The 15,387-nt window shown below is 40.2% G+C and overlaps 1 protein-coding gene across 2 annotated transcripts in view; it reads left to right on the forward strand.

Moving 5' to 3' along the window:
* The window catches only part of BMPER (BMP binding endothelial regulator), a 148,925-nt gene that overhangs the window by 102,977 nt on the left and 30,561 nt on the right, over window positions 1-15,387 (forward strand). For both annotated transcript variants that reach the window (XM_058810808.1, XM_058810803.1), the window contains exon 13: window positions 41-377. In XM_058810808.1, the coding sequence (XP_058666791.1) occupies window positions 41-377 (337 nt within the window). The remainder of the gene's footprint in view (window positions 1-40; window positions 378-15,387) is intronic.

A 15,387-nucleotide genomic window follows, 5' to 3' on the forward strand; every position in this document is an offset into this window, starting at 1 on the left:
TCTTTTTTTTGGTGAATTTTTTGTCTTACCTTTTTATCAGGCTTGGAAATCTCGTGGGATGGAGACAGTTTTGTGGAAGTCATGGCTGCACCTCATCTGAAAGGCAAACTCTGTGGTTTGTGTGGCAATTACAATGGGCACAAGCGAGATGACCTGATTGGAGGGGATGGGAATTTTAAGTTTGATGTGGACGACTTCGCGGAATCCTGGCGCGTGGAGTCCAACGAGTTCTGCAGCCGCCCGCAGAGGAAACCCCTGCCCGAGCTGTGCCACGGGACAGTCAGGGTGAAACTCCGAGCTCATCGGGAATGCCAGAAGCTCAAAGCCTGGGAGTTCCAGAGCTGTCATTCAACAGTGGATTATACCACCTTTTACCGGTAAGTGTGGCTTGCTGTGGAAGGAGGTACTAAGTGACTGCGTGATGAGGAAAACCAGGTAGGAGTTTCAGTAGCACTTGAACACATGTTGAGATATGTTTGTCAAGAATTAATATAAAGCTTATATTATGGGAGGTTTTCTGAGTCCAGAACCAGAACATGGTCCTGAGCAAATAGAGCTGAGCAGCCAACAGTGAGAAAGGAAGGCAAGCATGTGATAACCTAGAGAAAATGTACTTTTGGAGACTGAAGGAAGAGGGGGAAGAGACTTCAAAACATTTTTGTAAATTCTCTCTGATTTCAAACTCAGTTGTAAAATTGAGGCTGACTTCAATTGCTATTGCTTGTGGTCCACAGAAGTGTGTCTTCCCAGAAACATTTTGAAAATTACTTTATTAAAGCAAGGATATTAAATATGTCTAATGCCTCTTGGATGGTGTGGTTTGTGGGTTGAGAGTTTGAAAGGGGACTGTTAACAAAAAATTCCATGCATGGCCTGTCCTGCCCTGGGAGAAAAGAAAGACAGATGAGGATCTAGAATCCTTGTCTGAGTGAATTATTATAGATTTTTTTAATCTTTAAAATGGTTGAAGTCTAAGCCACAAAGACATATTTTCTGTTCTTTAATTAGCATGAGTTTATTTTCCCCTCACTCAGTAAATACAATTGTCTAGTCTTTGGATTGCCTGACATAAAATGTAAGAGCAAGCTGAGTCACAGTTGTATGGTTGTGGATGAAGCTGCCTGATCTCTGTGCTCCCAGCTTTCCCCACTTGGTCGCATTCACTATTTGATTTATTAGGAAAAGCTTTCTAGAATGACTCGATTTCCCTTATGAATTGCCTTTCCTCTTTTTTTATAATGAGACAGAAAGACGTTTATCTAATCCAGCAGAATACATCTGAGACTGGGAAATGCTAGAAGAAGACATACAGCTTGGCTTGTAGTCTGTATGCCTCTGCACTTATTTTGCTATGGTGTATCCTGTGCTAGGAGCCTGGCAAAGAGTAAAGATTATATTGTATGTAGGTTATGATACTTTATCTTTTCCAATGGCTGAAGGCACAACAGAGAGAACTAGAGAAGCTAACACACACACAGGTTCTGTTGAATGCATTTCAGCAACATTCCCATCTCACTTCCATTGTCCTTTAAAGGTAAGTGGTGACAATGCAAATGGAAAACAGGTGCAGAGAGATTTGTTTAATTTTGCAGTGGATTTTTTGTTCCTATTTTAAAGTAGCTCATGATTAATTTAGTGCAATACACTTCCTGACACCAGAGCAGAAAGTGATTTATATTTTGGCTACAACAGTCAAAAAAATTCTACATGCTTGCACTCAAGAATTACCATAGAGCTTTTCTGTTCCTTTAAAATGATATCTAATGTTTGTCCTGGAAAGGCAATAAAATCAAGGAAGTACTTAATTTGTGTTCTTTTGTAGAAAAGAGTATTTTTCCCTCAGGAAATGTTACATTGAAATGTCCATAATATTTTGTCAGAAGTAGCTGTTGTTTCCATTTCGATGTTGCTAGCTGTTAAAATGCTCAGCTTCCAACACATACTGATAAAGCTGTAGCAAGTAATTTTGTCAATGACCATGGCCATTTTTTGTACCAGGAAGTGTCCACAAGAAGGTAATGATTTTGGGACACACATTCAAGAAAGATTTGCATTTTTCATTAATTCTGTTCAAATAACTCATTACTGGTGATGTGCTTTTGCAGAAGATTTAGATTTCCATTGAAAGAAATTCGAATTAACATAGCTTTTAACTGAGGGATTTTTTGGAAAAGCATATGTAGCCAATGTTCTCTAATTTCAGGGTAAGTTCAACTAAAATTTTTAAAATTCTGCTTTTTTAGCTCTGAGCAGGCTCTTAGCTGTAAGAAAAGGGAGGAGGCGGAATGATAGGGTTAGATTCTTTTTTTTTTCTCCCAATATCCTCTTTTAATTGAATAGCTTCTCAGTTTTTACCCTCCAACATAATTATGGAATTTTTCCTTTTGAAATACTATATTTTCAAGAGTTAACCTTTCTTTGTCCTTTTTGCCTGTATTACTGACATTGCTTCATTTTCATTTTGCTGCTCCAGTAGTGACCTGCTATTAATAAAAATTCTCAGAAATAGAAATAAACTCAGCAGGAACATTAGGAATTAGGGTGTGTTTTCTCCAAATACCAAAAAAGGCAGCGAACAATGCATTGCAAACTTTTGTTTGACATTGTGTTACTGAGGAGATTTGTGTGAAGATATCTCAAATTCATTTAAGTCTCATTCTTTGTACAGCTGTAGTTTCTCCTTTTGTTAGCCATCCAAAAAACATACAGTGTGATTGTCATGACTGTTAAGTGAAAAGGATATAGCTCATGTTTTAGAGAGTAGAGATCTAGCTGCATGTTGATTCCTGTGCTTGACCTTGAGAGATCTTGATGCCTTAGGTTTTGCACCTTGCCCTTAACACTTTTTTTGTGACTTTGGTGACTTGTGTTTCCCTGCAAAGCGTATGGCAGAAGAAAGTAAAATGTAAGCATGTGAGAAAGGATTTTGAAATAGTTCTGACTGCCGACTAACAAAATTTTACACCACTTTTTAAGTTCTTTGTTTTGTAACTAAACACATTTTATGTTTTTTTAATTGTGGTTTGCTTTGTTTAATTTGGGGCTGGTATTTTTGTTTGTCTTTAATGCATCTCTAGTTGTTCAGTACTCATGTGTAATACTCTAAAAATAACCCTTTGGGTTCAACTTTTTGGAGGCAAGTTCATTAAGCAGGGAAACTATTTTGAATTTCTAGGAGACTTTGGTAAATCCTGTGTGAAGAAGAGATTAACAGTTAGTGTCATCACCATGCCACTAGTCTATTTTGGTACTTCATTATGACTAATCATCCTAGAGTGGTCCTTAAAAAAAAAAAAAGTTAAAAGAAAGTTACCAAGGTTACTCAGTATCAAATTGTAAGGAAGATATTTAAACCATGTATGCAATAAAGCTGTTACTCAAACTCCTGAAACTGCTCTTGGGTATAAGCAGAACTAAAAATAGGTGATACTATCTCAATATCTTGTGTTGTTGTTAACAGAAGAAGCTCTATCATATTATTGGGAAATATTATGGTACCATTTAAGCTCATGGATGAGGATTTGGGGATCTTGGGGAGCTTGAAAAAGAAGAAGGGGACTTTCTGTTCTCACCAAACCCTACCCTATGGCTGATCTCATTGTGCATCTTTGAGCTGTGCTGTAGCAGGGGCCTGCCGGTGACTCCAGCAGGTGAGGCCAGGGAGCAATGTGGTCATGCAGGGCTGGTCACCAGTGTGACCCCATGCCTGCTGTGCTTGGTCATGACTGACCCCTCTCAGGAGCCTCCTTGAGAGGAGCACGCAGCCCCTACCACAAGTCTAGGGGCTGCAGTGAGGGAGCCACAGCAATGCTGCTTTATGCAGGGAGATATGTGGCTGCAGGAGACACTGCAGAGGAAGACACAGGCCTCACATTCCCTGAACACCTGCCTTCATTGGCATCCATGGCTTTCTAGTAGCTTGGTGGGGTCTTTTAAGCAGTTGCATCAACACATTTGGAACATGACATCGACATGATATCAGTGTATCACCCATCTCTAACACACCTACACAGCAGCTGAGCTCATAAATGACTAGTTAGACAGTGCTTGAGTCTCTCACTACTGCCACAACTTTTGAAAAATTCAGTATCTTGGTTTTGCTGTGCAGTAGATTTCTCTATTTCACATTGGAAAATTTGTGTCGAAACTCTTAAGAGAAGTATTTTTATGATTATTACTCTTCCCATTATTAATATGTATTTTTGCTATTGTTATTATTATATTTCAGCAGACAATAGCACTCTGAATAATTGCTTACTCTTTTTCTCTTTTGTAATTGTCCTAGGATGTGTTTTTCTCTTAAACACTTTAATCATCAGTATTTTAGGGCAAGCAATAACCAACATACTAATAGCATCATTTGTTTGAATCTGTTAATCACATGCATTCAAAAATTGCAAATCTACTTTATTGCAAGTCTTTACTTAAATGTTCTTTGTGATGTGGTGATATTACTTCATCTATAGTTCTGGGTTAATCAGTTAATGAGTTTCTGTCTCAGTTAATCTATTAACTTCATTCAGTTAACTGCTGCAGTCTTGCAGTTTTTCTAAAAATTTCCACTTGATTAGAGAAAATATTACTGCTTAGAGTTGAGGCATAATTTGCAACATTGTGTAGCCTGTTAGATCTCTGTTATTAAGATTGGCAATGATGCCATGAAATGGCTGCAGAGAACATGTGAGCATTGCAAAGATATTTACAAACTGTGTGAAAGATGGGGACCAAAGGTTTGTGGCTTTGAAGCAAAAGGTTTGAAGGTCTTTTTCCCTGTTAACAATAATGTCCTACAGCTGTAAAATTCATGTGGTTGTGCCCCTATGTTCACTCAACAGGATGGTACAAAAGGAAGGTATGCTAAAGAATGACTTAAGAAAATCCTGTTTCAAGAGTTTAAGGAGTGGATGGAGATGAGATCTCTGAAACCCTCAGTTTACTGCCAAGATGCAAATTGAAAAGATTCTGGCTATGGATTAGGGCACAGCAGTTGCTCTGGCTCCTCTGTGGTGTAAATGCAGGGCAGCTGTAGCTCTTAGTGCTCACCAGGGTGACTCCTGTCCTGGCTCCTGCTCCTGAACCAGCCTCCACATATGTCTTTCCACCCACACCAGGGCAGAGCTGGCCTGTGTCCCCCTTTTAAGACAAAGCCAGTTGTGTTGGCTCAAGAAAGGGACTGATGGCATGAAACTGTGACTGGTCCTCTTACAGACCTGGCACAGAGCAGGGGTTGGCTCTTGCTTCTGCTGGCCCTTGTGCAGAGGAATGGATGTTTCTGTGCCTGTCAGACTATCTGCCTGAAGCTGGCCCTGAGTCTGGGTACTAGCAGCAGTGTAACCACAACAGAGAGGAGCTCAGGATGAAACAATTTATTCAGCTTCTTGGGCAAATTGTCATAGAGCAGCTGCATGGCCCAGGGAACTTCTGGTTAGAAAGGAATTTAAACATATTTGAAACAATTACTGTTTCTTTTTTTTATTTTTAAGGAAATCTGCATGAGGATGTGAGTTTTCTATGAATCACAAAATCAAAAAATGAGTAAGGTTGGAGGGGACAAGAGGGGGGTCATCTGGACCAACCTCCCTGCTCCAGAGGGATCATCCTAGTGTACATGGCACAAAGTTGTGTCCAGAGGGTTCTTGAATATGTCCAGTGAGACAGACTCTGTAGCCTCTCTCGGCAATCTGTTCCAGTGCTGAGTCACCTGCACAGCAGAGAAATTCTTCCTCATGTTCAGGTGGAACTTCCTGTCCATCAGTTTCTGCCAACTGCCTCTTTTCTTATTGACTTGCACCACCAAGAAGAGCCTGGAAACATCCTCTTGGCACCCCACTTTTAGATATTTATACACATTAGAGAGGGTCCCTTTCAGTTGTCTCAAGGCTGAACAGGCCCAACTCCCTCATAAGAAAGACACTCCAGTTCCCCAGTCCTTGTTGCCCTCCCTGGACCTGCTCCAGGAGCTCCATATCTCCCTTGTACCCAGGAGCCCAGAGGTGGACACAGCACTCCAGATGTGGCCTCACCAGGGCTGAGCAGAAGACAGGATCACCTCCCTTGACCTGCTGGCAATGTTTTTCCTGATGCACCTCAGGACACCACTGGCCACAAGGGCAAACTGCCACGTCCTTCTTTGCAGAGCTGCTTCCCTGCAGTTTGGCCCCCAGCCTGTGCTGGTGTATGGGGTTGTTCCTCTCCAGGCACAGGACCCTGCATTTGCCTTTGTTGAACTTGAGACACTTCCTCTCTGCCCATCTTTCCAGCCTCTTGAGGTCCTTTCAAAGGGCTGCACAGCAATCTGGTAGTAGGTGCATAGGCACTGGGAGAGCCAGTGTGTCCCCAACCTTTGCAAGAGCTCTGGTGCTTGGGAATCAGTTCTTCACACCTATCTGTCTGGGCTGCTTACTGCCTTTCCTTTATGCCTCTATATGAATTGACATTATCCCCCAAACCACTCAATGCCAACTTGTGCATTTTGTGTAAGACTGTGATGAGCTGCTTGAAAAACAGGTAAGAGGCACCATGACTTAGATTGTTGGTGACTGACAGTGCCAACAGTGAGAGAAAATGGACTTTGTTGTGTCCAGTGCATTTTGGGATTTCTAGGAGCAAGCATCAAACTGTCCTGTCTATATGCTAATGGTAAGGAGTACTGCAAAACTACTGCATAGATGTAAAATCACCACTCTCTTAAGCCCCTTCCTTGAAGTATTTTTCATCTGATATAGCCTAGAGTGAGTGAGTTCAAGCTGCCTGAAAAATACTGTTTAGATTCAAAGATTAGAAGTTTGGATTTGGACAAATGGGTTGAGTGGTCAGAAAAGATAAATCTAAAGCCAAGCTGAGCTCAATTATCTGCAGATCATGATTCCTCTTCATCTTTCCCCACACCCCTGACCCTAGTGGGGTATTTTTCATGTAACCAAGTCCCATCCACTTGTGTCTGTTTAGAAAAGTACCTCAGGAGTTTGGGGCTAGAAAACATTCTTCTCTTTGTATCAGTGGTTATTACAGCTGTAAAACATTGAAGCAGTGCCAGACGATTCACAGATGTCTCCTTTCCTGTTGAGGTATTGGGATTCAGTGGGGGGAAGGGATTAAGGTGGAGAGGGCTCCAAAATGACAAAACAGTGGTGTTGGATAGACACCATTCACCTGGGACTGTCCATAGCTTGCTTCCAGCCAAGGAGAGCATGCTTCCCCTTGTACTTCCCTATATGGAAAGTTAATTTTTTTTTAAACAAGGAGAGATCTGTTACAGGAAAACCAGATGAAGCAGCATACTACTATGTGATTAAACCCCTACAAGTTTCCTTTCCTTCAAAGGATGGCATTTCTGGAATGTATTTGTTTTGCTTACGTAATTACATGATCACAACCCTACCTGTCCTTTTACACTGAATGAAATGTTATTTCCTACTCCTTGCAAGTGCATTATGAGGCTTCATTTCTCACTTTTCCAGGAAAGAACTTCCTTTGTCATTATAATGAATGGAGGTATATAGAGAATTATGATGAAAACCTTCTTCTGCCTAGTAAAACTTCATTTCTTTCTGGTTTATTACCAGGCTAAATGAAATTCAAGTCAGGTGTTTCATAACTGATTGCTGTCTTGCTCATTGTCCATTGTCTGACAGATGTGAGACTCTGCATGTGGAACTGTAAGGTCAGTTTGACTGAGACAGAAATAATCCTGAAGGATGGTAGGCACTATGGAGTAGGGAGGAGGTGGGGAGACATCTAACAGAAAAGCAGGGTGTGCCCAATACCCTTATCATTTGTCAATATGGACTGCATTCTTAGAGCTTGTTGTTCCTGGATTACTTTTAATAGAGGTTTGGTAGTTTGGTGTTGTTTTTATTTTCTACAGTGCCTCGATGTCATGAGGTACAATTCTGATTTATTGAAGTCAATGGGAATTTTGCTGTATTTGAGTGACAATTTTTCATCATTATGAATTTTCCTGTCCCAGGAAGCTGTATTACAGTAATCTTTGCATCAGTTAGTAATCCTTGTTTTGTCTTCCCACCATTTTCTGTACCACAGATAATTTCAGAAAGCTTCAGCTAGTTGTTTCATTAGCATTCTTTACTGGGGTAGGCAAAAGAAAACACATTCAAATCTGGACACCCATATCCTGTTTGCTGGTCTCTTTTTTCCTAGGGCAAAACAAAAGGGTGATTTTCCAAGGCAAAAAACCTAATTTGTCTGGACACAGGCAACTGAGAGGTTTGTTCTGTGTTTTGCTGACTAGAATTCACTTGTGGTTCTTTTTCTTTTCTGTAAGGAACTTGTAGAAAAAAACCTGCAATGATAGGTCAGTTGTCTCTCACATTTTTCAAAGTTTGTTGGATAGGCTTTAAAACATGCTCTAGGAATAATTTCTTTAATCTAGAGTTCAACATCATAAATATTGCAGCTACAGTATTCAAATGCCACTATTTCACAGTGAGCATGAACATGCTGTAGGACTGCCATGGTGAAATACAAGCACATCCTTATTGCAGACACTATAAATGGTTTTTGAAAGAGCCCTTTTCTATTCTGGAAACCACCACTGATGTTTCAGTATTATAATAAAATGCACAATTCTTAAAAAGAGGAGAGAAGGTGTGGAGAGGAACTGGTAGAAACGCAGAGGGATAGCCTCCCTTGTAGAAATATTTTAAAAAGATACCGCCTGCCAGTTGGTACAACTTAATCCATTGCCAAAGAAAAAATACCTGCTACTCTGCAGTATTTCTTTTTAGCTGCAAAAAGAAATCCTATTTTTGGAGAGATGCTATTTGGAAAAGTTTTAAGCATCATCAGGGGAAACCACCACGTCTCTATCAGGTACCACAGATTTTTAACTACTGCTACTGCAAAATCCAAGATCTCTGTTCAATCTCATTTTAATTAACCTCTACAACAAGTTCTCAGCAGGGCTTTCTTTGAAAATTTGTTTTAATTTTAGCTTTTTATGTTTTAAGCTTTATTGCAGTATTGACTGTAAATAAAATGCAGAGATGCTTAGCTGATGGCAATATGTCTATTTCTGTACATAAATAATTCAAGAAACCAACCCATCAGATCTCACATTCTGCCTTAAGGAGAGGTCAGTAAGTGTTGCAAGGAAGAAGAAACCCACCCATATGGTGGCTGGCCAACTGTACCATGTCATAAATGTGGGAGAAATCCTTTCAGACCCTGAGATGATCAGTTTACATCTCCATAACGTGACATTTTAATTACCTTTCCTTTAGCATGCATAACTGCAAAGCTGCTATATTTCAGTTCCTATTTTAAGCCACCTGCAGTATATCCTGCCTAATTAGACACAGATCAAAGATGAGCAAGGGTGTTTGTAAGCAGGCAAATGAGATGAATTTGTGGGAAATATTTTAAAAATAAGCTTAACCTAATCCTCCTGTTATTCTTATGAGTTCATTTATGTTTCTGGCAGGATAACCAGACAAAGCAGGACGTGAGCTGTGACCACTACAAAAAAAATTCTGTAGAAAGCTTGCCTTAGGAAGGTTTTGACAGCTCCAAGGAGCTTATCAAGCTTGCTCTCCCTGTATTTTGGAGAGCTGACTTGCTGCACATGAGGGGTCCATTCTAGAAACATTTTATGGGTTAGATTTAACTAAAAGCTTTCTTGTGGGTGTTTTTAATAGTTGCAGATTTTTATTTCAGTTTTGCTGTCTTGTTTTCTCAATCTCACAGGGCATCCAAAAAATCTGGGATGTTCCCAGGCTTTGAGATCTCTGTGGACCTCTGCATAATGTCAGCTTTTAAGTAGCTGTCTCTGGTATAAAGCAGCAATCCGGGGTATGGGCAAATCTCCTTCTTTCCTGTCTGTCCCCTTAAGGGCTTGCTGTACTGAGAGGTGTGTGAAGATCCCATACTCCACATTTGCTCTCTCAAGTGTACAAACCACTAGTGTGTAAAGCAATTATCTTCTAATTATTCAAGCCTCATTTTTCTGTTGTTCTTCACAGCACATGAAGGAATCATCACTTTGCAGGACTTGTGATTTACACAGTGCCTCAAACAAACACAGTACAATCCATTTTGGGGTCCTCTCCCTTTGCTTTTCAACCTGCAAAATGTTTGCACCCTGGCAGCAAAGCTCTGAGATCAAGAGCAGATTGAGCACCAGGCGCCAGCAGTGAGATGCAGTCCTTGATTAACTGTGAGCAAACAGGTCCTACATATGTGGCAGGGCAAGTTCTGGTGAGGACTTGGGACATGACAACAAAAGGTCCTGACCCCCCCATGGCAAGTTTTAGCACCTAAGGATTATTGTACCCTCAGGCATTGCAGCACCAAAGCAAAGAGCAGACTCAGTGGGAGCAGGCAAGAATGTTTCACAGGTACTTCTGTGAATTTATCCATCTTAAAAGTTTCCCACTACAGTCCCTAATCTTAGGTAATGTATGGGTGTATGTGTTGGGTTCACCCACTGTTAAACTATTGAGATACCCATTGCAAACACACGTGTGGCTGTGCTCCCATAATTAACTCTCTGTGGTGGATTCTTCAGAGCAGACACAGACTTTGCCAGTGTCATCCTGGAGCAGGGGTAGAACTAAAATGCCACTGCATCCAAAATACACTGTGACGAGTACCTTCCTCACCCAAAGGGAGCAGCAGGGTTATATTTTAACCCAAAATAGAGGGATGTGCATATATGAGAGCCGGTGCTGTGAGTTCACCTCTTCATCATGATAGGCAGAGGATGAGAGTGTTAAAGTCTCTCTCTGACTTCTCCACTTAAGCCAGTTGAAATTAAAATTGTTCGTGAATGTGCTGGGAATACTGAAGGGAGTTGGAGCCATATGTTTTCTTGCATTCTGGGGTATTCCTACAACTAACATTCTGTTTGCATAATATTTCTGAAACATGAAAGCTAAAATAAATCTAGTATGTGAAAATTAATAACAAGTAATTTCTCTTATGATAACTCCAGAGGAAGCTGTTGTAAGTGTTAAGGTATTCAGACAGCTGATTTTTGTACATCAGCTCTCAAATGAGGTATGTAGTTTACGGAGAGTGAGTGCTTAAGGTTATGTAGTCTATGAGTACATGAAGTAAGAACTTGTTGAGAATGGTGGATACCATGGCAGCGAAGAAAAAGATAACAAAGTTCATTTCCTAAGTGCTCCTTCTTAGCACTTTACATTTTCAAATCACAGTGTAAACATTTAATTCTCACTGTACCCTGGTTTGAAGTTGTTGAAATGAAGAAAGACTTCTTTGCTGTGCAGGAAGCCAAGAGCAGAGTTGAGATTAAAATGTGAAAATGCCTGCTTCCTGGCCTCAAGCTCAAGTCCTTCTGATGGGATTTAAGAGGTTTCATATGCACAAAAAGTGTATTGTCTTATTATTGTCAAAGCAAAAATTCTCAAACTTTCAGAAAAAAGCATTGCTAGTTTTTTTAATACACTAAATCTTCTCTGCTCCTTTAAGGCCCAGTAGAGATGACAACCTCATTAATATTCCATTTAGCAATGTGTCTTTGGCAAGTAAGAACCTTAAAATAAGTCAAAATCTAGTAATGAATTGAGGCTTGGGCTATAAAAGACTTGCAATTGGAGCAGGAAGAGACAATATGCAAGAAAACCCCCACTGAACTTTGTGTTCAGATATCAAAGATTTGGCTGAGGTTTGAAAACCCATTTTTGTTGTTCTGCTCATCAGTCTGTCTACATGGTTTTTCTCTGTTGTGTTAATTTTTCATCCCATTGTTCATGAAAAAGAATTTCCATACTCCTTGGAGTATGGCAAGGTGATGAAATAGATTATAGATATCCTTGTTGTCCTCAAAGGATGATGTAAACTTTCAGTAATTTTAGGATTTGCTGTGGTTATAGAAAACATTGTCAAAAATATCTTATGGACTGGTTGGCATGAAGGAATACCCTTCCTGGCCTTGTGTCTGAAGGCAAAGACTATTTGCTGACAGTATAAAGATCACCAATATATCACTAGAAAGGGTTGAATGTTGTTTGGTAATCAGAGAAGAACTTGAACAGATCCCACAAAAAAGTGCCCATTTTATCTGCCATTGAACTTGTTAATATGATCTCAGGTTCTGTAAGTTAATTAGGCTGTGTTTTGTCAACATTTGAAAAATGTAGTTCCCACTATTTGCATCACAGTTCCTCACTTTACAGAAGGCCCAAATCTTCATGTTACCATTAGCAGTAAAGATCTGACTTCAAAATATCCACTAGCCCAAAATCAAAATACACTATGCAGGCATTTCAGCCCATTTGTAAGGGATATTTGGTTCGTATTCCATCTCTCCTTTCACTCACCTGCTCTGATTTCCAGATCATTTGTCTCTGTGCTTAGTTTGATCTCTACAGTCATTTCAAAGTGGTATCCACCGATACCCTACAGATGCAGAACGCCACTAACAGGCATCTGTGAGCTGTGTACTATGCACAGCTGGGTGAGATCACACCAAACATAGTGGCAGAGAGACACCAAAGGAACAAATTTCTCTGGCAGAGTGTACTCTCATGAGCCCGTGCTTTCTCCCAAGATGTCTAGACTGCTGCCTTGACATAATCTATTCCATAGCCATAGTCCGTATTATGTGGTAGCCAGTGATATCCCTCGCCAGGATTCCCATCTGGCTTTTGAGGCAAGGAATTCACACTGCATGGTTCTTTTTATCAGTTGCATGCAAACTGTGCACTGTAGCCCCAAGAATTTTCTTTACCTGCATCCTTTATTTCTCTTTGTCTCTCAGTGCTGTTCATATTTCTTTACAAATGATAAAGGAACACCTTTTAGTTATAGAATACCACAGGGATTTTTGTCAACTTTCTCCATCTATAGAAATTATAATTTTATATGGGTGGAGGATATTTGACTGTGGCACTGGAAGTAATAACGTAAAAAGATGCTATTTATTTTCTTCACTGTCCTTGCAACAGATGGGGGTACATTCAAAGCCATGCCAGAGTTTAAAATGTAAGTGCTCAGAGAATTGTTGGTGAAATATGTTTTAGTTCCATAACTGTGATGGGAATGATCGACAGTGGTCCGTGCAGAATGTCTAAAAGCTTTTCCATATGACTAAGAAGTCAAGACTTGATAAATTTTCTCAGTGTTTATAATTAAAACCCAGAAGAAGATATTAAACATTTACTGGTTTCTATGTTGTGGTCAATATTAAGATTTATTGACTTGAGGACCAATATTGACTGGGGGGAAAACTAGGCCTGATTTTTCTCTTAAGACCTACTAAATCTGGATGGTGACTGAAAGCAGAAGGTTGCATGGTTTAGACATCCAATAGCAACTTGTTTCAACGATAAGAACTTCTTTGTCTTTCTGAAAGATTCCAAAGTTTTTTCTAATGTTTTTTACAGTGCTTTAGGAAAACTGGTATTGCAGTAATGCTTTTAGGAGCCTTTTATTTGTGGAAATGCCCCTTTGACATACAGTTGGAGTTATGTGGAGTGCATGAGAATGCTGGATTGGCAGCCTGAGGGAGGGAGTTTTGTGTGTTGGGTTAGTAGACTGTTGTGTGGATGCAGTATGAACAAGAGCAACAGAAGTTTCTTGTGGTCTCTCACTGTTATGTTTCCAGCTCAGGGCAGCTTGCTGAAGTCCACAGAATCATCCCTGTGGCTATCCAGTCCTTGACTGTCTCTGAATTACTGCAAACAAATGATGACTTTTGTGACATGAACTACTCCTTCCTGAGAAGCGTGAAAATGCACCTGGACTCATTCCAGGTCACCACTACTTATGCTTTTGTGTTAAAAGTTATAGAATTTGAAAACATCAGATGCCTGAGAGTTTGAGCCAGGAAAGTCAGAGATCAGAGACTGATCTCATAAACCAACTTATTACGTGACTATCACTCCTACATGCACAACATATGTATTTTTGCCTGCTCCTAACTGTTGCCTGAATTTTATGCATTGCTAAAGATCTGAACGCAGAAATTAATCTCTTGCAGATGCTGACTTGTGGCTGGCAGCATCCTTCATTTTCAGGCTTAAGGTACTAATAAAGTGCTTAAGTCTGCTTTCCATTCAGATGTGAGAAATTCATCCAGATTGACATGAACCAAGTCTTTGATTCATTTTTGTTGGTGGCGAGAGTGGACCTAGCTCATGTCTCGGGGTTCTAGACAGGATGGTATTTCATGAAGTAGCCCAATAACCTACTCAACAGTTAGATCCAGCAAAGTAATTTATCCAGCAGCTTTTGCCACCTCCCTTCCTGGGCAGTTTGGAGCCCATCAAATTACATGTTCAGACTCAATTCAGGCTTCTTGGTGGCTCAGCAAAAGGATTTCTTATGAGCTGAGTGTGAAATGACCAAGAGAGGATTACTGTGCTTATGTGCAGTAGGAACATAAACAAATTTTTAATATTGAGTGTCAGCTGCAAGAAAACCTGTTTTATCTTAAGGTTAGTTGTATATCTGAAAACTGGCAGACATAGGGATTGATTTTCAAGACTTGTATTGGCGTTGTGTTCCTCTCCTGTAGTGTCCACTGTCTGCTTTGAATGGAAAAGTGACGCCTTACTTATCCTAGGAAAACGCATTATGTTCAGGTAGCTAGTGTTTCTGGCAATTTTAACTTCTTACAGAGTTTACCTGAAGACAGTTGCCTCAATGTTAAAAATTTTTAGTGCTCTTTTATATATCTTGTAAATATGAATGCTGTCTTTCTGTGCAGTAATCCAAATGAAAGTGCAAAAGAATATATATTCCTTTTTTTTTTTGGTTGACCCTTTGTTTTCCCCTGTTGTAGTACAGGTGTGACAGTGATGGAGGAACATGTTTACAGGTCTGTGGGCTGCTGGAAAAAAGGTCCCTCCCAGGGCTGTTCACAAAGTGAATCATTAGCCTGACTGTAACAATAAATACCATGACAGAGAACATGGAAGGATTTATCCAAAGGTCACATTCACCCAGAAGGTTTCCCTGCTGAAAGAAGCTTGCAGCTGTGTTAAGATTAAAGAGTGTCAGAGAACCATAATGTGTGTGATTTTTTCACTCTGAGTAAAATATGAGCTGTTTGTCTAACAGCCCCAGATGAGGGATTCTAGTGTCAGACTGCCTAGGGGCTGTCATATATATTTCCAATGGGTTTTTAGTGTTCAGGAATAATCTCCTCTTTGATACATTTATCTGACACATCCTAAACTCTTGTGATGCCCAGGAGGAGAGATTTGTCCTGCTATTCCGACTACTTTAATAGTTACTCAGAAAAGGGAAGTGTAGTGGGAGCAACTCGGACAAATAACGGAGGACTAAGATATGTCCCAGAAATGGAAGTAGTCCAAATGAATCACTCACCTTCTTACTTGAATATGCTGGTGGGCCAGGCTGTGATGTGATAAGCATTTTATCTGCAGTAACAGGCAGCTG

Source organism: Ammospiza caudacuta, chromosome 1 (assembly GCF_027887145.1).
Source record: "Ammospiza caudacuta isolate bAmmCau1 chromosome 1, bAmmCau1.pri, whole genome shotgun sequence".
NCBI lineage: Eukaryota > Metazoa > Chordata > Aves > Passeriformes > Passerellidae > Ammospiza > Ammospiza caudacuta.